Below are 27,612 nucleotides of genomic sequence, written 5' to 3' on the forward strand. Positions count from 1 at the left end.
AGCAACCTCCAAAATTATACTCAATACACCCAACTAGCATTTACAGCTCCTAATTCCACTGACAAGTGACTAGCAAGTGTTTCTCCTGCCAGGTGTATTACCTTTCATGCAGCTTAAGTATCAGCATGTTTATTGCATTTAAGGTTTCACTTAATGGCCTAAGCTAATCTAACTTCCAGAGGTAATTTACTCTCCATTTAACAGGTCAGGATTCTTTTCATTTGCCACAGCAGTCTTATTGCTTGTAATCATTCATCGTGGTATGCCCCTTAATTTAATGCTACTTAAGGTTTTGCTGAGAGCCAGAGCTATATCTCAATCCCAAATCATAAAAATGTACAAGAATGTTTCAAGATTAAAATGTGTTGGTTTCTTGAACTGGGCAGGCTTGTAAGTTATCTCAGTGAATATATGGATACCAGTCCTCACTTTGTATACTAATTTGATTCACAGTAGAGATACACCCCTGCAGTTCTAAATTTGAATGAAGCTCTTAGAAAAATGCAGACACTAAGTCTTTGGATACACTCGTAAGTGATCAATGTCATGTTTAGAGTGAGAACGGTTTTCAACAAATGCCATCAACCAAGTAAATATACCAAAGGAAATTTTTATTGTAAACAAGATATAAAGTACAACAAAAGAAATATTGTGCAAATTGTAAATCACAAAGTTTTTTTATTATTAAAAGAAAATTCCTGTTTTCCAAGGGTCCAAGTTTTGATGTCAGAAATCAATACCCAATAGAGAAAAATGTTAAATGGAAAGATATAGTGCCATTTTTCACTGTAGATTTTAAACAATTTACTTTTGTTTTACCACTGTATGTATCATCCACTATATAACAGAATATAACAGAAATACTGTTAACAAAAGTGAATGTTTTAACAACTTCTATTCACCTAATTCCACTCCCCCCCCCAAAAAAAAACTCCTATAAATTAACAGGACAACACTTGCCCATGTGAATAATGGTCACTAACTTTCTAATTCAATAAAGCACACATTATATCCTCATAATATAAGGGTACTTTACTGATGACATAAGTCATCTTTTTCAAGGAGTTATCTAAAATTCTTGGTATCCCTTCTTTACAATATATATTTTTATCTTCCATTTTTTTTTCTAAACAAAGTGCAATGTATCTTAGAGTCTACAGAAAACACATTGGTATACAATTTTCAAATCTACACAAGAAACTGCAGGCAAACTAAAGCTCAAAGCATAATAAAATGCCTAGATATAGTCATCTGTTGAACTTTCAAAACAAAAATGCAAAAAAATTATAGCTATACTTCAAAGCAATTAAATTACTGAGGATTCCAAATCTTTGGGCCCTCTTTAGCAATATACAAGCTGCTTAATTCCAAATGGTAGCAAGTATAAAAATGCTAGTTCTAGATCATATTTCACAACTACATCCACGAAATTGACTGGAAAGACTAGGAATAGTAAACAAGGTAACTAGGAAAAGATGCCAAAGTTTGTAATACAAATCAATTTTCCATCTCCATCTCCGTACCATAATGTTTATTTCCAGTCTCTATTCTTGAAACCAGTGCTTTAGAAGAATCACATTGAAAAGTTGGTCTCAAGTACAAACGGTGAAAACGAAGTAATAAATTGTGCACACCAATTCAAAATCTGTGCTACCTGTGTTGACCTCATCTGAAACCTTCAAAAAATATTTAAAGGAATAAAAGCTTTCTCATCGCTCTTATGTGATAAGAAATGAATCCTGCCACTCTGTGACCTGCTTGTGGCTGCAGCACTTCTTGTCCTCCAGCCCAGGGCTGAGGCTTCTCCTCAGGCTGTGGGGCTTCTGCGTTCCGCCGCACCGGAGGGCCACAGACTTGCAGTGGAAGCATTTTTACATCACCGCTGGCTCCTGGCTGTGACCAAAGTTACTTCGGATTCTCACCTTCTGAGCGGTCACTGCGTGGGGGCAGGGGTTGGAGGTAAGGCCATGTCGTTTAACTTGCTCACTTCCATCTGCCAGTTTGGTAGCTTCTTGGCGGACAGATGGCGCCGGGCATGCTTGGTCAAATGGTCGCTCCTCATGAACCGTCGGTCACACATGGGACAAGCAAATTTCTTCTCACCTGTGTGGGTTCGCCGGTGTCTGGACAGTTCATCGGAACGGGCAAACCTCCTTTCACAACCTTTCCAGCTACAGCTAAAAGGCTTTTCTCCTGAGACAAAGAAATTCAGATCATCGTCACTATGCATTCATCAAGTCACTATAAATTGCAGATCTAATTATATCCAAAGACATACATTTTAAAATATCTTAAGAGATGCTCTTTAAAATAAAAGCTACTAAATGAATCAACTGTTAACTGAATGCTACATAGATTTCCAACTTTCACTCAATCACATTTATAGGAATCTTCCCTTTATAAATGCCAAACACAAAAAGGTTTTCTGACTTCAACTATGGTACAACGGCTTTAGAGATACTTTATTAAAGTAACTACTCAGACACATAAAGAATCATCGTTTGAGAAATTAAAACAAACACCTTGATGAAATCTTTGAGAAACCTGTAAATATCCCCCACTGAACTGGCTAATAAGGCAAGTTCTTCTTTAACATGCCTGGCTTGTACCTGTGATCATGGCCAAAAAACATTCAACTAAATCTCAAAGACACGAATAAGAAATGGTTGGTACCTGTGTGTGTTCTCATGTGGGCCTTCAGATGAGAGCTCTTAAAGTACGTCTTGCCACATCCTGGGTGGCTACAGATGTGACTTCGTATCCTGGATGAGTCAATCTGAGGAGTGACTTTTGCTGTGGAAGGGGAAAACCCTGGAGCGGGGGCGATGGGGGAGAGTCTGGTGCCATTTGGGCTCACCACCGGAGGCTTTGGGTTCTGAACAACAGGCTGGGGAACGACAAACATGACAGCGCCTTTGGGCACCTGAGTGCCCATGAACACGACAGGTGGGCACACAGCTGGTGGCTGACTGGGTGGAGTGCTAGGAACAACTGTTGTCACAACAGGGTTGTTTGCAGGGAGGGGAACCATCTGACAGATGACCGGCATAGGTGGCACTCCCCCTGTTGACACTGCAGGTGGGGAGACCAGCACCGACTTCTGCTGTGGGGACACAGGGGCGGGCTGAGGTCTACAGATGACTGTCTCTGAGGAAGGCACAGAAAAGTCATAAAGTGCAGGACTTGCTTTCTCATTAACATCTGCCGCCGTGTTTCTCTCACGTTTGGATCTGTTTGGTGACACAGCTGCACAGGGTATGTTTTTTCTTGCAGCCTCAACGTTCAGGTGGGTTCTTCTTCGAAAAGAATTGTCCTGATAGTTGAGGATGCTGGCTGCTTTCACTGGGCAAGATCTGTGGTTACACAGCTGGGCATCAGCTGTATGACGGATCACACTTGTTGCCTGAGCCTTGGGGAGTTTGGGGGCAGGTGCTGGGCTCTTCTCTTCCTCTTTGAAAGGTGCAGCAATGTGAGGCTTGGCAGGATCTGAGAATGATTTGAAGTGTCCGGTAGATGGCGCTGATGCCATCAAATTTGACACTTGAGAGGGTTCAAAGTCAGAAGGGCTGTAAGGTGGAGTCAAACACTAGAAAAGAAATACACAGAAATCGGCATGAGAAATTAAGTTCGTTACGTAAATTATAAAAAATTAGACCATCTGCAGTCTCGTATTAAAAACAAAACTTACAAATGCTGGGATCGTATGAAAGTCAGGTGTACTCGGGAGTAGATTCTCTTCCTCCGACATATCGGATACTGGAGTAACAGGTCTGTTTTCAGTGTATTTCTTAAAATCAGACTTCCAACTGCAGCTCATTGACATAAGTGCTTCTACAGCTTCAAAATCACTCTTTTCTGCGGTTTTGTTCCAGGAATACACACTCTCTTTCGATCTTTCAGAAATCATTTCCATCCTTTCTTCCTATAAGAACAAAAGATCAAATGCTCATAACCATATTTTTGTCCTCCAAATAACACGCAAAGCAACGTACAATTTTTCCTTTACAATTGCACAAATTTCCAAGTTTGCGAAATAATTTTTTCTCTCACCCCTACTCAAAATAAAATTTTCCTCATTCTTTCTCTAATACTTAGGGTTGAACACAGATATCCCTGCAAGGTAGAAGAGAAGCATATTACCATTAAGGAGACCAAGGCCAAAGATAACAATGCATGTATGATCCAACAATGCGTGTATGAACTTGATTTAGAAAAATTATATTCTTCCCAGAACAGCCATCTGCAACTGAGATCAAATGAAATAAATAACTAAGGGAAGGTTATGCAAAAGTTTTTTCAATACTGCAGGTGAGGTATGAGGCCTTTTGAGGTACCAGTTCCCCACAACTGGTAGTGGGGAAAAGGCAAAGTGTAGTGGACAGAACTCAGGTCTGTCGATATGGGTCTCATCTTTTGAAAGTCACTTGGCACGTTAGGATAAAATCAACAGAATAGAAATCTTCAGTGTCTTTTTAAAATTACTACATTAGGTTATTTTAAAGGTAAAATACCTTTCATAGCTTGATTATCTACGGTAGAGAGGAATAAAGTGAAATATGTGGAAAAATCCCAAAGCCATATTTAGGCTTCAAGTTCTTCATATTTGTGTTCCCTTTCACTAGATTTAAACAATGGCTTGCCATGCATAGCTATGACCAGCTAATGCGATACTAAAAAATGGACAATCAAAATGTAATCTTCCACCCAGAATTTGTAAAAACTGCTTGGTGAGTCTGCGATAGTCCAAACATTTTTTAAATTTTTTAAAATAACTGCCAGATGACAAGAATGATAGTGCATGCTTGCCATTTGTACAGCTCCCTCTATCAAGTGTTTAATGTTTCATATTAAAGTTCCTTAAACAGCACTTAAAAAAAAAAAATGGCACTACCCACCAGCTTCCATTTTCCATTAATGTGATGCCATTCTTTTGGTTGAAGTAGAAATTGTGCAAAAATACCGAAAAGCATTCTTTACAAAGTACTACTCTCGACGCTAGTTTTAAAAAATACATAAACCCTTCGTGTTGATAACCTTAGAAAAGGAGCCACTGCTCTGGAGATTTCACCAACAACGCTATTGCATAATCGCGCGCCCCTTTATGTAAGCTGCAATGGACAGCGCACGTATGTCTAAAAGCCTCAAGACGCCAAAGCAAAGAAAAAGGAGAAAAGGCAGGCAAGCAAGGAAGGGGAGCGTGAGCTGGGAAGGGCAGGAAGAGAAGCGGGGAGGGGAGGAAAGGGAGTGGGGCGCAAGGCAGGAAAGGGAAGAGCGGGTGGAGGCGCGGGCGGGGGAGGCAGACGAAGGGCGGGGGCGGACGGCGGGGGAGATCCTCGCTGGCGGGGACAGACGGATGGGGCCGCCCTAACCTCAATGAGGCTCGCGGGTGAGTCACTGGGAACATTCCTCGCCGCTCGCACGTCCCCGCGCCCCTGCCCCCGCCATTGGCCAGCCTGCCCGGCGGCCCAGGCCCGGATTGGCTGGGCCGCGAAGGGCGGGGGCGCGGGGGAGGTGGGGGCGAGGCATGTGAACAAAGCGTGATCGGCGGCTGCTCCGGGCGGCGCAGGAAACGTGAACTGGGAATTGCCGCGCCGTCACCTTTCACCTACTTCCTGAGCCCGCGGGCCCCCGCCCTCGCGCCGGCCCGGGGGAGGGGCCGCGGGCGCCGCCGCCAACCGCCCGGCAGTGCGCGCCCCAGCCCGCGGGGAGGGGCGGGGCCGCGGGCGCCGGCTCCGGGAGTGCCCGCCCCTCCCCGCTCCCGGAGAGCCGCCGTTCCCTTAGGAACCGACAGCAGGGCTGGGCCTCTCTGCCGCCCCTGGCGGAGGCCGGGGCTGGGTCACTCGGGGACGAGAAGCTCCCTGGGCGCACCCGCTCCCGGCCCACCCCCGGCCTCCGCCTCAGCTGCCGGAGGAGGAGCCGTGTCCCCGCGGAAACCCAGCCCCCTCCCTCCTCCCGGCCGCAGCCCCCGGGGATCCGGCCGAGCCCTCGGCGCTTCCCGCCCACGCCGCCCACGGGACCTCAGACCACCCCGTCTTTCCCGCAGACGCGGCGCCCCCTCCCCGCGGTTTCCGGCAGCTCCGGCCTCCGCCCGCCGAGTCTCCACAGGTTCCCAGACGTGCAGCCCCCACGGGCTCCGGCTCCAGACGCACGGCCCGCGGCTCCCGCCTCGACACGCGGCCCCCGCGTCTCGCGGCCCCGACTCCCCCCGCCCACGTCCCCCGCCCCACGGCAGGCTCCCGCTTTCCACCCTCGCATCCCCAAGGCGGCTCCCTACCCCCCCCTTCCAGGGGGCCCTCAATAGGTGGCCACTTGCTCCCGCCAGGGATGGGGAGTCCCCTGCCGGCGCCTCGTCTCCCCTCGGCGGTCCGGGGCCCACGTGCCATTCCCCCGCGCCCACGCCGGGCGCCCCCTCCCCCAGCACCCGGCTGTCTGCTGAGCAGCCCCCGTCCTGCAAGGCTCGGCTCAGACCCCTGAGAGGGGCAGCCCCCTCGCCTCGCCAGTGGACACCCCGCCCCTCAAATGCTCGCCAGAAGCCCCCTCCCGCCCTGGGTCGCATTCCTGATCCAGACGGCGGCATCTCTCTCGGGTGCCAGGTGCAGGGTAGACCCCTTGTCCCCCCCTCCCCTCTACACCTTCCCCAGTCCTCGCTGCCAGGGCAGCAGCCCCCTCCTCACTCTTCGCGCTCCTCCAGCCATCCTCCCTCTCGCCCACCTCAAGTCTCCCTGCGGAGCTGCCCCTTCCCCTCCTCATTATACACCTCTCCCTTCGTCTCTAGAGCCCCGTTCGCCTCTCCTGACCCACTCCGCGACACACACGCTCTCACCAATGCCCAGTTTGCAGGAAGAAAGCCCCTTTTTCCTCCACGACCCCGCTGCACCCCCGTCTTCGGGCGCCGCTGATGTCAAGGGCTCGGGGTTGGCGCCCCGGCTGGCCCCTGAGACGCAGCAAGGAGAGGAAGGACAGGGGCATCCCCAGGTGACTTACCGAAGCCTGCTGGAGAGAAGCGCCGAAGTTGAGCATGGTTGGCTGCCTGGCTGCCGGCGGCGAGCTGACTGGCTGCTACGCTGCTACGCTGCTTGGCCACAGACGGGCGCCCGGAGACACTCGACGTCGCTCCCGCCGCCGCCGCCGCGCTCCGCGCCGTCTGCCCCCTCCCCATTCAGGTAGCCTCTCCGCCTGCCCCGCGCCGCGGGCGGGGGCGGGGGCGGAGCCTGAGGACGGCCAATCAGCGGCAAAGGTGTGTGAGGCGCCGGCCAATGGGCTCCCGGGGCCACGCGTGATCAGCGGCTGCCCGGCAGCGTGAAGCTTGTGTCAGTGGAGCGTGTACACAATCCCCGGCAGCGTGTTCCCTCGGCCCGGCCCGAGGGAACTCCCGCCGCCACCTGACTCAGTGACACCCTCCCATCCCTCGCCCACCCCCCCAACAGCGGTCCTCGGCCCCGGCCTAGGGGGCGGTGCCGCGGGCGGGGGCCTAACCCGGAGGCGCGGCAGCGGCGCGCCCAGGCACTGCGGAGGGCCGGCCCCACGTGGGAGGTGGGGAGGGATGCCCGCTCCGCCCCGTCCCCTCTGCTCGGGGCCCCATCTCGGCCCGCCACGGGGTGGGCGGGACGCCGGGCAGCCGGGCGGGGGAGGCAGCGGCTGCTAGCCAAGGGGCCCGAGCCAAGAGATTTGCATTTGGAAGCGCCGTCCTTAGGCGTCTGGCAAGAAAGCAGAGCCCGCTGACCGACTGAGCTGCATTTCTCGAGCATTTACTGGGTTTTGCCTAGCTGAGCCGTGGGGAGCACCGAAGCGGGGAGGGGTGAGGAGGGAGGGGAACCCGGCCGCAGAGCCGACACCTGCTCCTGCGCCCCCCGCCCACGCCCCCCGCCGCCGGCGCGGGCTCGCCCTCCCCATCTGCGTCGCTGGCAGCAGTACCCGCCCCGTCCGCCCCGCCCATCCTTCCTCCAGGCAGCTGGGAGAATGGTGTGGGGACTGCAGGAAGCCCTGAGGACTGGACCAATGGGGTGATGAGGGGCTGTAGACCCGAGTTTTTATCCTTCTCCGGAGCCGACGCTCGGTTGGAGAATCGAGTTTTGAGCTCGTTGTAAAGTTTAAATTGCAGTCTACAAGCTGTTTCAAAGGTAGACCCCACCACCCCGGGCCCAGGCCTCCGGAAACGCCCTGCCGGGAAACGGCTTGTGGGGAGGGGTCTCCTAGGGTCACCCAGCGCAGGTCGGAGCACGCCTCGGGGCGGGGTTGCTGCGGGGAAGCCCGCCTAGTCAAAGACACACCCGCCCCTCCAAAGCACCACCGGCCCTCCTCTCTCCGACTACCCCACCTCCGACCCCCAGGGCTCCGAGGCGGGCTAGGGCCTCCAGATGGGGAGCCCGTGACTTTGCTTTCGTTCCCAGTTTGCCCTCTTTTGGCCGTTTGGTCCCGTTCACAGCAGCTGTTGTTGGAGAGTTGGGCAGTGATAACCCGGCTTAAAGCAAGCCAAAGATTTTATCTCCTTTGGACGGGCTGAACACGTGGCAAAAATCACGGCCCCTCCCTCAAGCTGTCTCACCTCTCCGTGTAACTGAAAGGCTAATTTAAGTGTCCGTCCTTTCCCAATAACCACAGAATGAGCATAGAAGGGAATTAATTATTTTAGAAACTGTTAAATCCATGAACATCTTCTAGTGGTTCCTTCTGGTATATCTAAGATCCAGGGTAGCCAACAACAGTAGTAATAATACAGTTGACCAGGGCCAGGGATTGAATGGCCTCTTGTCACTGCCCCTCCTTAATCAGCTGGAGGGGGGCCAGCTCAGCAGCCCAGGCAGCTCTTCCTATCTCCCTTCCACTCCCTGCCTCCACTCTGTCTGCACGGGTGTCCCTTCCTGTAGGCTTCCTTCCGCCAGGGCTGTCCCATCCTGTTGATCTGAGCTGGAGGGGTTGGAGCAGCTGGCCCAGGGCACCTGCTGCATTAGGGGAAGCTCCCCTCGGCGCCCAACCAGCAGGCCAGCCTTCCTTCCTGTCAGGGATCCGCCCCCTCCACAGGCCAGCCTTCCTTCCTGTCAGGGATCCGCCCCCTCAGGTGGCCACAGCCAGCCCTCCAGGTCTGAATCCAGTCCTTTCTTCAGGAATGTGGGGCCTGCTGGCCTGATGCCCTAGCACGCTGAGAAGCAGGGAGCATTCATGGCTTGTGGGAGTGATTCAAAACAGGAAAGAAAAGAGAAAAGGGGTAGGAGGAACAGTGTGGTGGTGGCACAATTCCTAGAGATTCAGAGAAAGATGTTCCCCAGGCACCTCAGACTCAACATTACCAAAACTAAAGTCATTTCTGCTCCTTCCTGTATAGGTTCATCATCTCCCATCCAGCCTTCACCTCCTCCCCCAAAGTCCTAGATCCAGTTGGGCCCCAGATCGCGAAAGTTTTGCCTCAGAAACGTCTCTCTTTCCTCATTTTTCATTTCTCTCCTTTAATTGTTGCCATCAACTCTCCCTTGGATTGAATAATCTGCAGTCTCCCCATCCAACCTCCAACCCCATCCCAGTTGATTTCTAGTGCCCAAACTCTCCATACTGCCACAACAGTGGTGTTTTGAAAGTCACGATCCAATCATGACACTCCCTACTTAAAAATGGTCCTTGGCTCCTGTTGTCTAGGAGACAAGAAGCTATTCCATTCAGAGTAGTATAGTCTGCCCCCAACTCCCCTCCCCACCCTTCCAACTCCTCTCCTATCTACACATACCCTTGCCCAAAGCCAGGGCAAATGACTTGTTGTTCTTCAATGTGTACAATTCCACATCTCTAAGCCACAGTCCTCATTTAGCAAACATTGTGTTGCTCATTTACCCAATCTGTTCAACAAGTATTTGCTGAGCACCTACTATGTGTCCTAGGTACCAGAACAATAGCAAGGAACCAGTCCAGGTCTCTGCTCTCAGAAAGCTTGGATGGGAAGGCAAAGACAAGTCTGTCTCCATCTCTCTCGGTCTCTGTCTCTCTCTCTCTCTCTCTATATATATATATATATATAATGCAATCACTTATGATGGTGAAGCTAACTAATGCGTAGAATTACGACAGGGTGATATGATAATATGATTGTGCCTATGATTGTGATTTGGTTTAGGAGCTAAGAGAATCTTGCTTTTGGGGCGCCTGGGTAGCTCAGTTGGTTAAGCCACTGACTTTGGCTAAGATCATGATCTCATGGTTTGTGGGTTCGAGCCCCGCATTGGGCTCTGTGCTGACAGCTCAGAGCCTGGAGCCTGCTTCGGATTCTGTGTCTCCCTCTTTCCCTGCTCACATTCTGTCTCCCCCTCCTTCAAAAATAAATAAACATTAAGAAAAATTAAAAAAGAATCTTGCTTTGAGGAAGGGACTCTTAAGCTGAAAACTAACGATAGGATAGGCAGATTCATGGAGAATGTGCCTGAGTAGAAGACACAGCTATGACAGTGTTCTACCAGGAAGGAGCTCACTTGGTGATACAGTGTGGCTGGAGATGTAGAGGGTGCTGGGGAAAGTGGGGTGTGGGGGGACAGGGTTGGAGAGTGAGCAGGAGCAGTCAGACTAGGAGGAATTTACAGGCCACAGTGTGAAGTACAGATTTTCCTCAAAGTGTAACAGGAGCCATGGTGTCTTGGAAGAAATGTACATTTTTATCTTTGAAGGGCTCCTCTGGCTTCCTTTGCTGTACAGCCACCTTGTTGAAGCCTTCTTTGGTAATTTCAAGATGAATCCATTGTTCTCTGTTCCCATAGCATTTGGTCCACACTCCATGCTGGGAGTGGAGCACATATCACATCTTATTGCAAGAAGTATCTTACAACACCTCCTTCAAGATGGCAGCCATGTCATAATCTTTCTGGTCCAGTGTCTGTTCTGTATTAGGCACTCAAGATTAAAAAAAAAAAAAACAAAAAACTTTTTTAATGTTTATTTATTTTTGAGAGAGAGAGAGACAGAGTGTGAACGAGGGAGGGGCAGAGAGAGGGAGACACAGAATCTGAATCAGGCTCCAGGCTCCGAGCTGTCAGCACCAGAGCCTGATACGGGGCTCAAACCCACCAACCGTGAGATCGTGACCTGAGCCGAAGTCAGCCGCTTAACCAGCCCGAGACACCCGGGCGCCCCTGGGCACTCAAGACTTTTAACGGAGGAAATAGAATTGTAGGTTGTCTCTGAAGACCCAATGGAGTTACAGACAGAATGTGGACAAACACCGAGGACAGAAGTATAGATCCTTCTTTACCTCACCCTTGGCTTCCATCGGTGTAGGACCACGCATGGAAAACTGTCATCTTGGGTATGACTGAAAAAAAGTCCTGGGCGGTAGTGAGCGGTACCTCAGGTAGATGCTGACCCTTCTTGCTGATGGTGCTCGTTTCCCCTTCCATCAGAATAATGAAGGAAGTGGCAGGGGGGCTGACATGTAAAGATCCCTCAGTTTAGTTATGGAATTAGAGCATATTGTAACCGACAGCCATCTTCTCATTGCTCCTTAAAGTCAGTGGGTATCCTCACCATTCATCTGTTGCCCTACCATATGCCAGGCACTAGCTGAACACTGGGGAATAACACTAAAACCAAGTCAAAGGGGCTTCCAGGACAGTGGGAGGAGTAAGCAGGAGAGGCAGCCATTATTATAGAGTGTGGCTAATGCCAGGAGAGGGGTGTGCACAGTGTCCCAGGAGGGCCAAGGAAGAGGTCAGGGAAGGCTTCCCTCAGCTGATCGCTAAGCTAGAGGAGAGCAGGGGTGGAGGTAGAGAGTAGACAGACCGCTGGGCATTCAGGATGTTCTAAACTGTCTGGATCACAGATTTGAGAGGTAGGGTGGGGAGCTTAGGGTGTTAAGGGAAGTAGCCCCAAACATAAAGGGCCTTTGCACAACAGGGCTAAGGAATGTGGAAGTAGAACTTTTATCCTGAAGACAATAGGGATCTACTGAGAGATTTTAGCAAGGAATGATGGTATAGAAAGCCCATTTGGGCTCATTATGGAGAATGGGCCAGAGAAGTGGGGTCTAACGCCAGTGAGAAGGCTTTTTCAGTAATGTAGGCAACAAAGATGATGCTGGCCTAAACTAAGGAAATGGTGGCAGGCATGGAAAGAATGGAATAGAAATACCAAGAGGGGCACCTGGGTGGCTCAGTTGGTTAAGCGTCCGACTTCGGCTCAGGTCATGATCTCACAGTTTATGGTTCAAGCCCTGCATTGGGCTCTGTGCTGACTGCTCAGAGCCTGGAGCCTGCTTCAGATTCTGTGTCTCCCTCTCTCTCTGCCCCTCCCCTGCTCATGCTCTGTCTCTCTCTGTCTCAGAAAGAAAGAAAGAAAGAAAGAAAGAAAGAAAGAAAGAAAGAAAGAAAGAAAGAAAGAAAGAAAGAAAGAAAGAGAAAAAGAAAGAAAAAGAAAGAAAGAAAGAAAGAAAGAAAGAAAGAAAGAAAGAAAGGAAGGAAGGAAGGAAGGAAGGAAGGAAGGAAGGAAGGAAGGAAGGAAGAAAGAAAGGAAGGAAGAAAGGAAGGAAGGAAGGAAGAAATACCAAGAAACAACAGAATTTGGCAATTCATTGGATGGAGGCATGAGAAAGAGAGATGTGGAGGAAGGCTGCCAGGTTCTGGCTTGATTCACTGGATGAAACAAGACCCAATTGCCCAAGGTAGGGGCCATAGGGAGGCAGCAGGTTTTGGTGTAGAGAAATAAAATGCCAAATTTGATTTAGGACCTATAAAGATAAGATTACCTGTGGGACTTCCAAATAGAGATGCCCAGGAGGCAGCTGAAATTTCAGGTCTGGAGCCCAGGAGATAAAGATCTGGGCCAGAGATTAAAATCTGGGAGTAATCAGGGTATAGGTGATAGTTGAAGCCAGAGGAGTAGATGCAATCCCCTAGGAAGGGTAAACAAGAGATAAGAGAACTGAGGTTGGGTCTCTTGGGAACTATGGGCTCAGGAAGGAGACTGAGAGAGAACGGCCATGTGGTGAAATCGTGGCGAAGGGGAACATGGCGAGGACTTCTCTTACATACCCAGCCTAATATGACATAAAGTGGACATGAGAGGCAAGTAAGGGATGATTCAGGAAGTGAAAGTGTCACACAGATTAGGAAAAACATCCCTACTGACTAGTGAATAGTATTTGTTATTTTCATCATACCAATTACCATGGGTTTTAAGCTCATTAAAAAAAATTTTTTTTTAATCTTGAATTCACGGGCACCTGGCTGGCCAGTAGGAAAAGCATGCAACTCTTCATCTTGGGGTGGTTGAGTTCAAGCCCCACGTTGGGTATGGAGATTTCTTTAAAAAATAAAATAATAAATAATAATAAAATCTTGAATTCTTGGTGTTGAGTGGATTGTTTCTAAGATGGACACAACAACCCGTTTCACTCCATGTAACCTTTTCCAGTGTGACTTTGCCATTCCTGCATTAATAGCCCCCTTGAATGGGGGCTGGCTCTGTGACTCACTATAACCAACAAAATCGGGGGTGGTATGGTAGGACTTGGTGCCTAGGTCTTTTTATTTTTTGTAATAATTTTTTAAAACATTTATTTATTTATTTTGAGAGAGAGAGAGAGAGAGAGAGAGAGAGCAAGTGAGCGCATGGGAGGGGCAGAGAAAGGGGGAGAGAGAATCCCAAGCAGGCTCCACAGTGCAAAGCCCAACCTGGGGCTTGATCTCAAGAACCATGAGGTGACGACCGGAGCTGAAATCAAGAGTCGAACGCTTAACTGACTGAGCCACCCAGGTACCACTTGTGCCTAGGTCTTAAGAAGACTTGGGAGTTTCCATTTTCACCCTCTTAGAAACCAGCCATTTGGCAGAGGCATTTGGGTTGAACTACTGAAAAATGAGAGAACATTTGAATGGAGGAGGTGGAAACCAAGGCACCCCAACTGACAGCCAGGCCCAAGACTCCAGATGCATGAGCAGACCCACCCAGGGCCCTCCAGCACCAGTCACACGGGCCCAGGTGACCCAGCCTGGAGCAGAGAGGAGTTCTCCTCGAATTCCTGACCCACAGAATTAGGAACGATAAATGAAAGGGCAACCCACGTAGCGTTTCCTGCCTCCCCTCCACCAGGTAGGCACTACCCCGCCCCCCAACTCTGCATACAGGACTGTCCCTGGGTTTGGGTGGGTTTGCCATGCCACAAGAAATAACTGAAACAGTGGGTGTGTGATTGTATCAGCTCTGGAGTGACAGCCAGTTTTCAAAATATTCATCTTATAAAAAAAAAAAAAAAAATATCTCAAGCAGCTGGGAGAAAACCCCAGGAAGGAGGACTAGGAGAACCGATGAACTAGGAAAGGAAGAACAATTAGAGTAAGAAATAACTTGGGAAAATGGGAAGTATGTAGATCTGGAAGAAAAATAACCCCCCGACCTTCCAAGCACTGTACTGAGCACTCTGCACTGGAAATGAACATGTAACAGGAAGACAGGAAGGAAGGGAGTTCACTTAGATGGAGGGCCTGCTATGTACCAGTTGCTGCCTGGTTCACTGAGAATATGGGGGACTTGATTTGACCCACTATACAAAGTCCATGGTATAGCATAGCACGTTATGTTAGAATTTTTTGTACACAATTAAATTTTTTCCCACTTTCCATTCTGCTCTTTTTTTTATCTTCCCAAGAGGTATGAAGCTAGTTACGTGGTTAAGTGACTCTGCAAGTTTCCAACTAGCAGTAAACTATAATTGTTAAACATTTTGATTTTTACAAAGTGAAAATAGGCTTACTGCCTTTTTTTAAAAACAAAAGTAGTACATGCTGATCATACAAAGGAAAAATACAAAAAGGAATAAAAGATGAAAATCTCCTATAATTCCACTCCCCAGAATTAACATTATTAATGTATATATATTTTTTCAGACTCTTTTTCTCTGCCCTGCCCTCTCACTTTCCCCTCTCTCTACAGAGTAAAATGTGCTATTTTGTAACCTGTTTTTTTTTAAATTTTATCATGGACATCTCTCTGTGCATCGATAATTATCAAGGTAGAATTCTTACAGCTTACATAAAAGTCTGAGCCTCCATTTTCTCTGGATAGTGCAGTCACTAACTTACCTTTTCAGACTTCAGAATCTTGGTAATCTTGGTTAATGTCATGGGTATGAAGAGAGGGGTGTTCCTTTTCAAAGGCCAAACATCTTCCAGCTTCTTTGTGAATTATAACTGAGATCATGACACAAACCTGCAGAAAGGTAAGTGACCAAGGAAAGCTATAGTTAATGGTCCCTCTGTCCAACAAGTGGCATGCATTTTTAACTGAAATCTTCTGAATGTTGAGAAGATCTTCTCGAATAACAGAAGGGTCATAAATGGTCTCCCTTGGAGTTCTTCAGCCCTCACTCCCATCAAGCCTGGCTATGCAATGGAGTGCAATCTTCTCAGGAAATCCTTTGTTTCACCCCTGAAGACAAACATATAGGCCACTTTGGTTTTACGTGCTATGTTGCTGACAAAAAAAAAAAAAAAAAAAAAAAAAAAAGACATAAAACAAATATAGGGGGTGACCCAAACCAACCAAAAACAGCCTGGGGATGTGATGGTTTCCAAAGTTGGACATAGTCCTTTTACAGTTTAGTAAAGCCTATGAGTTCCTTCTCAGAACGATATTTTCAAGTTCGTAGATGAAATTTGTAAAATTACAAAGGAAACTATTATATTGATAGTTATCAAAATATCAACAAATAAAGTTGAAATTTAGCAATATAGTGCCCTTTTCTGAACATATTCAACAACGGGATCTAGTGTGGGTCCAATACCTAAAGTACTGGAGTCAAGAAGAGCTGGAACAAGATTTCGAGATGTGCAACAGTTGCAACTCAGTATGGGAATAGCTGTGATTTCTATTAGTTACAAAGTCACAGGTCCTGCTGATGCTACTGTGGGTTTGTTTCCTTTAGTTAGGGTGGAGATAATGCTAAGTTCCCAGACTCCTGAACTGTACCCACAAATGCTTTGGGGATCTGGGGAACCCCAGATTAAGTAACCCTTGCTTGGCTTGCTTTTAAGAAGGAAAATGGAACCTGGTAGACTTTGCTCAAGGGAGGGACCCACTAATATCTCCACCTACTTCACACTCGGTGAGATCAGGCTGCCCCTCTTAGCTCAAAGCTGCAGGGCAGCAGGAGGGGGATCAAGGCTGCACAGCAGGGAGTGCTTCTTGGTCTCAGTGGCCGTTTACATCCCTGAGGAGACCGGGAGGCTTCACCTCCACTCCACTTTCTTTTGGCTCTGAAATGAGCTCTTCCTGGGTGGTTTCCTTTTGGACTGAGGGAAAATGGGCATGGGGAGAGGGGGGCTATAAATAAAGTATGACCTTGAGATGCAGTGGCAGAGTCTGAAAATCTGTTTGCCCTGGGCTCTTCTGATACTCTTGGGCTAGTCCCTTTCACCTGCCAAGCCTCAGTTTCTTCAACTGTAACAGGGGAGGTACGTAACAACTATGCCCAAGGAAATCAGGGGTGTTGGGAAGAGTTTAGATGAGACAATCTATGTGAAAATGTTTGGCAAAGACTGAAGCAGTGCTAATGTGCACAGAACCCACTGGCGATCTTGCCAAAGGCAGATTCTGATTCGGTGGGCCTGAGGTGGCCCCCAAGATTCCAAATCTCTAACCGTGTCCCGGGTGATGCCTAAGCTGCCAGTCTGAAGATCACATTCTGAGGAGCCAGTACTCTACAAATGTTCATTGTTACTATTTATTGTCACTGTAATATTCCACCCAACCCTCAAGGGGAATGACAGCTGAAGACAGGGAGGGAGACAGAGCTCACCAAGTGAGGCCAGGCTTCTGCTCAGCAGGACACTCTGATCTCACAGCTCTGCCTCTTCCCCGCCTCCTGCGACCAGCCATGGCAGAGACCGGCCACGGCCAAGTCAAACCACATTTCAGACCAAATCAGCACCAACTAACCAAACATGGGAAGAAGGAGCAAATACCGAAGAGGGCATTTGAACAAAAAAGGAAGTGTATGTACAAAATAGTTTTTATTTGTCACGCTAAACATCTCCCAAACCTCTCAGAGAATACATATATATATTGCATCTTTTGGTTTTGCAAGTCAGATCCGTTCCTGCACAATTCTTCTAAAGCAGCCCCTTTCTCACGGTGCCCACAGGTGAAGAGCTTTCGCCAGCTCCCTATGACCTACTGCATCTACCTGAGCTCTGCCTTTGCATGTGTAAGAATGGTCAATGTCAGAAGGGAGAAAACGGTGCAGGTGAGAATACAGAAGATGGAACTCTGGGGCACTGCTGGAGGGAGTCTCAACTGGTACCACCACCACTCAGGAAGGTCATCTGGCAGTTGTCGAACTCCAGCAGGCGCATGCCTTATGATCTGTGGGAAAGTGCTAGAATACATATATTCGTAGGAAATTCTCCTGCAGACTCAAGGATGTTTACAGGGTAGCTGAATGTTGGAAGCAGTTTAGATGCTCATCATAGAGAAGGGGGTGAGTAAAATATGGCAGATGTGCGCTGTTGAAAACTAAATCCAGAAGTGTCAACCAGATGCACATTAACAACGTTGATGGATCTTAAAACCTAGCATTAAGGGAAAAAATATAGGAAACAGAACACGTTATCATCAGAGCACATTATCCTTTCTGTAAAGACACATTGGCATAAAAATAATACACCTTTTGTAAGAAGGCATGCATGCCCATATAAAGATATATTAAACATATTAGAGTGGGTGCTACGGGAGCAAAGAAAAATAGAATCAGGGTTTGGAACTGAAAAGAAAAAATAGGGAAGAATCTTGCGTAGGTTAATGGCGAATTGCTTAAAAATTGAGTTTTTGCAAATTTCTTCACCTGGGGTAAAGGCCAAAAAGATAAAAGCACACGGGGGGCCTGGGTGGCTCAGTCGGTTAAGCGTCCGACTTCGGCTCAGGTCACGATCTCACGGTCCGTGAGTTCGAGCCCTGCGTCGGGCTCTGTGCTGAGAGCTCGGAGCCTCGAGCCTGCTTCAGATTCTGTGTGTCCCTCTCTCCCTGACCCTCCCCCATTCATGCTCTCTCTCTCTCTTTGTCTCAAAAATAAATAAATAAACATTAAAAAAATTAAAAATAAAGATAAAAGCACACAAACCCCCCTAAAACTCTACCACATGTATAAAGGCTTTACAATCCAGCCCCACACGACCTAACCCAAAATTAGCTCCCCATTTCAGGTGCCGTGTTCTTCACTGTTACCTCACAACAGATCACAACATACCCTCTTTACTGTCATCTTGGCTGCAAATTCTTTTCATCAAAGCTTCTTGCTACATTCACCTTCGAGTGGTCCCTAGCAGGCAGGGTCTGGGCCCCAAAGTGATGTGGCCAACTTCAGCCAAAGATGTGTCAGGGTACGTTAAGTCAGGGGGTTTGCTTTCCTGAGGTTTGGTGACACCACCGATTTGACAGAGAACCTTAGGAAGTCATTTATTTTATTTTTTATTTTATTTACTTACTTTTAAGTAGGTTCCGTGCCTACTTGGGGCTGGAACTCACAACCCTGACATAAAGAGTCAGATGCTCCCCTGACTGAGCCAGCCAGGTGCCCCGATTTTATTTTTATTTTATTTTTTAAGTAAGGAAGTCATTTAATCGTGCGTCTTTCTCCTGCAGACATATCACACAGCACAGTTATCTATAATTCAAACATCTCTGTTTTCCATTAGACTATAAACTCAGGGAGGGTCGGAACTTTATTTGCCTGTGTCCACTGCCCAGAAGTGATCACATAAGGGGCACCTCCCTAATAAGCTCTGAGAAAGGGCTTCCCTGGGCCCCTAAGCCAAAAGATGGAGCAATTTGGCCTCTAATTAGCTTCCGCACCTAATTCAAAACTGTAATTGGTAATAGTTTGTATTACGCTTCGTATTATTATTCTAGAATAAGCCACAGATTTAGTACATGATAAGGAGAGTGTTGCTCAAGTTCTTGTGTCCTGAGGCATTAAAGTACCATCTCTACTTTGCTATCCTTCAAGAAACTGTGGAATGGATGCTCCAGAAATGCACTGGATAAAACTAAAACAGAGTTTGAATACCGTTAAGACGAACTGCCGGAGTCCTATGGTTTGGGATGGAAACCCAAATCGCTTGAAACTGCGGGTGAAAGCCCACGCAGGCAAGGAGTGGGTATTCCTCAGTGGGCCCGTACATCTTTCAGAGAAGCGGAAGCTACTTTCTGCACGTGCAGTCAGCTCCGGGGTGCACAGGGCCAGTGGGTCGGAATTTGTCTGGTTGGCGGTTCGCTGGAAAGCCTGCACTTCCGCTTTCGGAGTGGCGGGAACCGGAAGTAGCTGCCGGAACCCACCTCCTAAGCAACAGGTTATTGTTACAGAGCATCATGGGAATCCCCCAGCCTACTGCGGACCGCAGTGGGCCTGTCCTGATTGATTCATTCTCCAGGAGGCGGGGTCAGAGCTTCTCGAGAGATCTGAGAGACTGGCCGTGAAGGCCTTTGGAGGTGGAGCTTGCATACCCTTATGAGCCACGTGGGCCTGAAGCCCAGCACCGCAAGGGCTTGGGCTTCGGGAATAGGCTTGTCTCCTTGTACTGATCACTTTTCTCAAAAAGAGATTTAATTTTTTAGGTCTGCTTTTTTCACCACGGCTCCTCTTGTGGTGGGATCCAACACTCATTTTTACGCACGCAACTAAGGGGGGGTATGTAAAGGCCGTCTCACAGCTGAGGGCAGAGCAATTAGGTAGTGAAGCGGGTTGGTCCAGCGCCTGGTCATGCTCCCATTATCACAGCAGTCCACAGTTCTCACCTCCAAAAGTCATTGCTGTTTGCTAGGACTTGGGTGGTTAGTTTCTGCTGCCTGTTGCTCCAGGAGAGAATCCAAAGCCTGAGCATATGCAGAATATTTAAACTTAAATTTGGGTATACGGCTGCTGCTAGGGTGGCATTGGTTCTGTGCTACATTCGGCTTTGAAATTCAACATCTGTCCAGTGTAAGAAAGTGAGGCGACTAGGTGCCCACTGCTCTGTGGTCACACAGCCCACCTTTCAAGCATTAGGCTTTGATAATTATTGGGATATGACAACACTAGAGAAGAACTAGGATTAATTGGGAGAGAAAAGTGGAAGGTTGTGAAAGACTGGTGCTAAGTGACATAGGTCCTTTTGCACGAGCAAAAATTAGGAAAGATCAGGACCTCAACCTTGGCTGCATGTTAGAATCACCTGGGAGCTCTTTAAAATCCCCAGTTCAGCCGTACTCAAGACGAATTAAGTCAGAGTTTCTGGGGATGACACCCAGACATCAGTAGTTTTAAAAGCTCTCAGGTGATTCCAATGTGCAACCGAGGTTGAGAATCACAGCTCTATATTCAGGGGACTTGGGTCTTGATTCTAATTGAGCCATTAATAGCAAGTGTAGTCTGGGGAAAGTCACATGTCCGCAATCTCTTTAGTTTTCTTACCTATGAAATGGGGGGATCGATTCCAAACGTATTTGACCAAAAGCAACACAATTTTGACCCTCAGGGACCATTTTGTAAAATGGTTTTCTAGGTTTGAAGTTCTAAGAACACAGTCAAGCAGCGATTCAGAGTCAAGTTGAGGTTCAAACTCTGAGGTGCCTTGAAGTATCTGATTTGAATGTCACCCTACAAACTCTTCCAGTGAAAGTCTGGGAAAAGAACCCAGATAACTTTCTAGGGCTTTCGCTAGTAAGAGGAAATATCTTTCTCCCTCCATGGCACAAGACTTTAAAGAAAGGACAGTGGGTCTGTTTGTCTCACATTGCTACTTAGCTGAAGAATTAGGCGACTACTGAGAAAGGTCTCTAGTGCTCACTCACACTCCCTCTCTTTCTCTTGCCATATCTGGGGATAATTGCTGCCAGGCAAGGACATTTAATATGAACCCACTTAATAAGAGAATCATGGTTTGGTAATGGGGTGGGGGGAGCTTGACTGGAAATTCATACTGAAAAATGAAACTGAGTGATATTAAAACATGCTTTCTTAGGTGTAACAAATCTAGGTTATAACTGAAAATGTGCACTAATTCTCAAAGAATGAATTATACGTTACTTTTCTCAGCATACATTTCCTGACAAAATTGTATACTATAACATCTTTCACTTTCCTTGGCTTTTAAAGCACTAGCACAGAAGAGGCCAGGTTTGGGGTTTTGTTTGTTGCTTTTGCAATATATTTAAGAATTTATCAATTTTTCCTAAAGCTTCTCTTTATCCTTTGATATTAAATCGTTTGCTTCTGAAGGGCTTACATGGCACACCTTTCTCAGAGTGGCTTCTCAATTGTAAACTGGTGTAAACATCCCACACCTTCATTTACCGATGTCTTTGCTTGAGATGCAAGCAATTCTCCAATATTATTTTGGCAACTTCATGAAATCCTGCGTCTTTCGCAAGTTTGGCAGTTTTACTATATTATATTTCCTAACTTTTTTAAATAGCAAGAGATTGACTCACACAGACCTACTTGGTAAGACAGGAGTGTTAGCTGAGAAATGTTTTAGTAGGGACCAATGTTATAAGTGATTTGTTTATTAAAAAATATTTTCACTACTCAGTTCCCTAACTTCAAGGAATTGGATAATGGAGACTTGAATAATTATAAATATACATATAAATACTTACCCCATATATCCCCATATATACACAAAAGAGGAAACTGTATGCTGTAAAGTATATGCTATTTGAACGATACATAAGTTACATAATCACAATAACATAAGTTATTGTAATTTGTGCCGATATGGAATTAGGCAATGTCACTATTTCTGTACTTAGAGAAGCGGAGATGTTAACCAACTTTTGGTTTCTAAACTCAACAACTTACCTCCCCCTACTCTACCGCTGACAATTTTCATAGAGTTTAGTAATTTCTGGAAGGAGGCCTTTTAAAATTTTTATTTAAGTAGGCTTTACACCCAATGTGGAACTTGAACTCACGACCCCAAGGTCAAGAGTCACATGCTCTACCAACTGTGCCTGCCAGGCGCCCCTCTTTCTAGTAATTTCTCTAGCTGTTTAATAACTGTGTCCTGAGAAAGAAACTGCCCGTCTAGTTTTTATGCATTATAATGCTAATAATAATCTCTAACACTTATTGAGCCGAGGCTCCCTTTCGAGCACCTTCCCATATTTGCTCATTTGGTATTTACAGCAGCCCTGTGACTGAGGTGCATAATGCCCCCTCCATTTTGTAAATAAGTTCACATGCACGCTCTATTTTGGTAACTACCTGTTGAAACAACTGGGAATATTCTGGAACAGGTCTTCAGAGGTAAGAAATCCTTTCTCCTTAATCTGGTCTGAAAAACATTTCCCCGGGCCCTCCACAGAAGATAAGTCCGTCCAGATAAGGTAGAGAGCTTTCTAGCCCACACCATCACAGGGTCCTAGACCTGGGTGGGACCTCCTCTGACCTCAGCTCGGACCCATCTCAGCATCCTGACTGGTGACACTTCCATCCCCTGATTCAATACTTCAGTGTTCGGGTGCTGACAGCAGCTTCAACAGCACTTTGCTTTTATTTTTCTTTGAAAATAATCATAATTGTTCAAAAGTTTTTCCTTGTGCCAAATGGATGTCTTCCTTCCTGAAGCTCCCATCCCCACTAATCCCAGTTCTGCCACGGTGGGCTTCCTCCCCCAGACAAATAGAATTCCTTTGCCGTGTGGATGCCTCTCATATATTTGAAGCATCTTATCACCTGAACTGTGGTGAGAATCTTCCTCCTGTGTGTACACATCTCAATCATTGTTTTCAGTAGGCTGTAAACTTAGAACCAGAGCTTTTTCTGGCACTGGGCATCAATTAATAAAGTGACTTAGGACCTATTAAGTAAAGGTTAAACACAGGCCAATAAATGACTTGTAAAAGTGTTTGCAGAATCTCACGGTTGGTGAGATCAAGCCCCATCAGGCTCTGTGCTGAGAGCCTCTCCCTTGGGATTGTCTCTTTCTTTCTCTCTGCGCCTCCCCCCTCTGCCCCACTCATGTGTGCTCTCTCTCTCTCTCTCTCTCTCTCTCTCTCTCTCACAAAATAAACACACGTTTTTTAAAAATGGTTCAGGGGCGCCTGGGTGGCTCAGTCGGTTAAGCGGCCGACTTCGGCTCAGGTCATGATCTCGCGGTCCGTGAGTTCGAGCCCCGCGTCGGGCTCTGTGCTGACAGCTCAGAGCCTGGAGCCTGTTTCGTATTCTGTGTCTCTCTCTCTCTCTCTGACCACCCCCCGTTCATGCTCTGTCGTTCTCTGTCTCAGAAATAAATAAACGTTAAAAAAAAAAAAAGGTTCAGATGGTAAATTTTATGTGTGTTTTCTCACAATAAAAGATTGGGGAGAAAAAAGGAAAAAAGCATACCATTAAATGCGTTTCGGCATATATTAATAATCTAATAATGATTAATATTCAAATTACATTAATTATCTAATATATACACATCAATAACAACTAACACACTAATAACCAATAAGCATAATAATCTAACCACCAATACTATGATCTACAATAATCTGCCAATCTACCAATATTATTATATCGATATAATTACTATATATTAATAATTAATATATCCATGCTAAATGATTATTAATAACCTAATTACTAATACTATGATCTAACTTCTATTAAATAAACACTTTTTAAAACCAAAAGGGGTCACCCAGCTGGTCAGTAGGCGGGAGCCCAGGCACACTGCTTTCTGTGCCTCACCTGCCTCTGCCTCCCCACCTGGCCCGGGGCTGTGGGAGGATGTGGCCACTCCTGAAGGCTGGGATCCAGTGCTCTCGAAGAGCTGGAGATTTGAGTCCCGTTGAGAGCAGTAGTTCCCAGGCCTGGGTGCTCACGAACTGCGCCCAGGGAGTTCAAATACGGATCCCTGAGTTTAAAGATCCTGCTTTGGCACCTCTTGGGTGGGGCCTGGGAGTCATTATTTTCCAAACACTCATCAGATGTTTTGGATCATCCAGCCAAATTTGGCAACCACGCGGCTCGATTGTTAGCGGGGGCCTTTGTCGTGAGCCTCACCTAATTCCAGGCACCTGCTTTACCGGCCTTAGCTTCAGTTATAAAGCTACACAGCACACCAGGGTACATCTCTAGAAGCTGGAGGCTGGCGCTTACCACTCGGTCACTTGACCAATGTATGTTGTGCCCACCACGTACCTACCCATGCTGTGTCAGGAACAGAGAATGGCACGAGAGGCCGGGGCCCTGCTCTCACGGAACATGTTGGCTGACTCCCTCTCTCCTGCCCCCAGATTTCCATTATCCACCAGCCTTTGTTCCCTTGCATTTTTTATTTTCGGGCTTGCCAAACTTAACCAGATCAGAAACTTCCTTCGGAGCTAGATCTGGGTCCAATGCGTTTTGAGGGTGTCATTGCCTCCCGGACCCACCCCCCACATCCAGCTGCACACACCGAGTGTAAAGGCTTGCGCTTTATGCGATGTCTGTTAAATAGATTCATTCAGTCAGTCAACAGATATTTACAGAGTGCCTACTGTGTGCCAGGCACGGTTGCAGGTGCCAGGGCTATGCTGAGGGGCGACATTTAGCAGGTGCCCTCCCTAGGGTCGCACAAGTCCAGGGCTGGAAATTGGGAGTGAGAGCCTCCTTTAATGCTCTGGGCGCCTTGTTTGCCCCTCCCTTGTCCTCACCCTATGAGATGCCAGAGATACAGCCATGAACCAAGCAGACTGGGATAAATGGATCCAGGCGATCTCCCTTCCCGGGGTCTTTGTGAAGCTATGCGTGTTGCCCACCCTGAAGTCTTTTTCATTTGTGTACCATCTGCCTTCCCACCTAGACTGGAGTTGTATTCTCCCCCATCCTCTGCTCATCCCACCTCCACAGGCATTCTGCCCGGGGTGGTGTTCTCCAGAATCTTGTCCCTGGCCACTTGAGTGGAATCCCTGGTGACTATTTAAAATGCAGTTTCCCAGTCTTGCCTATGGAGTCAGGTTCTTTGAGGGTGGAACTCAGGAATCTGTGTCACTGACAAGCTCCCTGGGTGGTCAAGGCACTTTACTGGTTGAGGATCTGCACCCCCCCACCCCGCCCCCGGCTCAATTTGTTCAGTCAGAAATGCTAAAACTGACCAGTAGTAGGAGAAGACAGGGTGAGGAGGGCATTTTAATGTGCCTCAATTCCTCTGTGACTTTGTTTGCAAAGGCAGGAAAGGCAGGCATGGGAAGGGAACGATGTGAGGGGTGCGTGCTGGCCTTGACTCTGACCCTGTGGAACTCAGCAGGAAGATCTTCTCTCAGCTCTGTTTTGCACCTTAGCTGGGCCACTCCAGGCCCTGCCCCATCCTCCTTTGAGATTCTCAAGCTGCCTGCCTTACCTCCCCAAGGAGAGAGAGGCTGGCACTCTCAGTAGCCTTGGAAGCTGGGTCAAAAGTTTCCGTGGTGCTGGAGAGGAGACAGGAGGGCAGGTATGTTCCCCGGGTGAGGATCTGAGAGCCCCAGGGCCAACAAGAACATGGGAGGGTCTGCAGGTCTGGTCATCCCTGACCTCCAAGGCAGGTGCCTATCATTTTCACTTGTGACACATAGCACTCTGCATGGATGCCCACGCACTTCAAGGTGTCGCAGGCATGCTGTTTAATAGCGATCACCTGAATGAGATAAATCAATTGTGTGATTACCAGTAAACCCAGTTTGCAGGGTGGAGCATACCTCTGGCTTTCCCAATCCATCAGCCCCTTGGCAGTGTCTGCGTGAGATTTCTCCGGCTGTCCAGCCACACCCAGCTTCCTCAGAGAAGAGTTCAGGAGTGAATCTTGAGTCTCAATTTGAGAGGGTTCCGGCAGGGAGATGGGGGACCCATCAAGTCCAGCTCAGGAGGGAATTTGGGGTTGCGTCGAACATCTGGGTCACCATCTCAGTGTCCCTAAATGGCAGGTAATTGATAAGGGCTTCCAATAGGAGGTCATTTGAGTCGCATTGATTAATAACCTATTTATTTGCTTGTAAGGTTGAGGATAGTGGGTCTCAAGCTTTCGTGCCCATCAGGATCACCTATAGAGCTTGCTGAAATAGGCACCCAGCTGCACCTTGGAATCTGGAGAGACGAGCCTTGGGAATTGGTCTTTTTTTAAAAAAAAATTTTTTTTTTCAAAGTTTATTTATTTTTGGGACAGAGAGACAGAGCATGAACGGGGGAGGGACAGAGAGAGGGAGACACAGAATCGGAAAGAGGCTCCAGGCTCTGAGCCATCAGCCCAGAGCCCGACACGGGGCTCGAACTCACGGACCACAAGATCGTGACCTGGCTGAAGTCGGACGCTTAACCGACTGCGCCACCCAGGTGCCCTGTGGGAATTGGTCTTTTTATCAGCTCCCCAAGCAATTCAGCGATACCCGTGAGTCTCAGGACCACTGGTGCTTTGAACTGGGGACTTCTGCAGAGTTGGTTTCTTTATTAAAACCAGGAGGTTTATTAACTTTGTTGAATTGTTTCTTTATTAAAGAAGGTTGGAGCTGCCCTCACCCACTATGTTTTCTTCAAGCACGGCGGGCTGCACTCTGGTGACTTGGCTGAAATGGAACTCCCTTTCCCAGACCCCCTCTCCCACTTGGTTCCGAGTTAGATCTGGCCCATGGAGGAATCTGTTCAGGATCTGGAAGGTGAAACTGAAGCAGTGGCCATTACACTTGGAAGGTCATCAGGGTTAGATGTGGTGATAGGCAGATACCAAGGTGCCAGGGTCTCACTTGTCCTCACTCGCTTCCCCTCCACATCCTGCTCCTCTTCCTGACTGCTGATTCTAGACGTGACAGCAGTCCCGGGCTCTTCCTCAGATGCTTCGTGGCAGATCCACAGAGAAGGAACCCACACGGCCCCCCCCTCCAAAGACCTCCCACAGGCTTCTCCATATGGTCCCTCCACAGTGGCGGATCTACTTAGTTTGCTTGACTGACAGCCTGGTGTCTCCTTCTCTGACCTTCAGGGCCTCCTGTGCCTTCACCCCTCCAGCGTCTCCTTCAGAGGGAGGCTCATGCCTGTAATAAAACCCTTAACCAGAACCCACAGCTTCGGCTTCTCTGAGTGAACCCTTCCATGTAGATCCAAAGAAATATCTGGATGTCCATTTAGATCAAAGGATACTAAGATGTGTAGACACCATGAAAGCAGCTAAAAGGTAATCTAGTCAGTCCTACCTTCCATGGTTATAGGGTAATTGAAAGATATAATTCCCCTAGGTTCTCTGCTGGCAAATAGAGCACCTTGGGCAAGTTAGAAAAGGTGCCCTCTTTGGGCAGAGTTGGTAAAAGTTACCCTTTCCTCCCTCCTGTTTTCCCCTTTAAGCCAGTTACCTTGTGTAAGCCACAACCTGCATAACCGTATACAGCGGCCCTGGGTACCTATTCTGCCCCTTAACGCAAAGAGTCCAGCCTCTACCTGCTTTCCCAGTATCGTCAAGACCCAGCAGGTCACAAAACAACCTCACCAACATGTTTCAGGGAAGAGTAGGGATTCTTTGCCTCATTGCAGAATGTTCTCTGCCCCCAGTGTTATGGGCAGCCATCCTTTCCTGACTACCCGTGTGAACAACCTCTGGTAGGATTCTGCATTTCCCCTCTCATGGCCCTCACTATACTGCAGTGTTGCTATTTATGTGATTATCTGTCTTACCCACT

At 47.8% G+C, this 27,612-nt stretch overlaps 1 protein-coding gene and 1 long non-coding RNA gene across 3 annotated transcripts; both read right to left on the reverse strand.

Annotated features, from left to right (window-relative positions):
* Nucleotides 1-594: 594 nt before the first annotated feature.
* Nucleotides 595-7,161, reverse strand: KLF10 (Kruppel like factor 10). 2 transcript variants are annotated; one of them, XM_004000029.6, is made up of 4 exons: nt 6,985-7,161; nt 3,689-3,922; nt 2,674-3,586; nt 595-2,193 (listed from the first exon to the last, which is right to left on the reverse strand). In XM_004000029.6, the coding sequence occupies exons 1-4, from the start codon at nt 7,018-7,020 to the stop codon at nt 1,934-1,936; spliced, it is 1,443 nt and encodes a 480-aa protein (XP_004000078.2). In that variant the 5' UTR covers nt 7,021-7,161; the 3' UTR covers nt 595-1,933. The 2 variants fall into 2 exon arrangements, with proteins under 2 accessions (XP_004000078.2, XP_006943395.2); XM_006943333.5 differs by lacking the exon at nt 6,985-7,161 and adding an exon at nt 4,896-5,258.
* Nucleotides 7,162-12,432: 5,271 nt separating this feature from the next.
* LOC109496147 lies at nt 12,433-22,931 on the reverse strand. Its single transcript, XR_006592357.1, has 3 exons — nt 19,031-22,931; nt 15,051-15,177; nt 12,433-12,862 (listed from the first exon to the last, which is right to left on the reverse strand). It is a non-coding gene; the product is annotated as an uncharacterized LOC109496147 (long non-coding RNA).
* Nucleotides 22,932-27,612: the final 4,681 nt, after the last annotated feature.

This window comes from Felis catus, chromosome F2 (assembly GCF_018350175.1).
Source record: "Felis catus isolate Fca126 chromosome F2, F.catus_Fca126_mat1.0, whole genome shotgun sequence".
NCBI classification, from domain to species: Eukaryota; Metazoa; Chordata; class Mammalia; order Carnivora; family Felidae; genus Felis; species Felis catus.

Bases quoted from the DNA above. Each gene is read 5' to 3' on its own strand.
- KLF10 (XM_006943333.5), bottom strand. From the start codon at position 4,970: ATGCTTTTCGGTATTTTTGCACAATTTCTACTTCAACCAAAAGAATGG. The intron at 3,587-3,688 runs GTAAGTTTTGTT...TTTCTTTTCTAG, and splicing joins TTCATACGATCCCAGCATTT to TGTTTGACTCCACCTTACAG. The intron at 2,194-2,673 runs GTACCAACCATT...TCTTTGTCTCAG, and splicing joins CCACATGAGAACACACACAG to GAGAAAAGCCTTTTAGCTGT.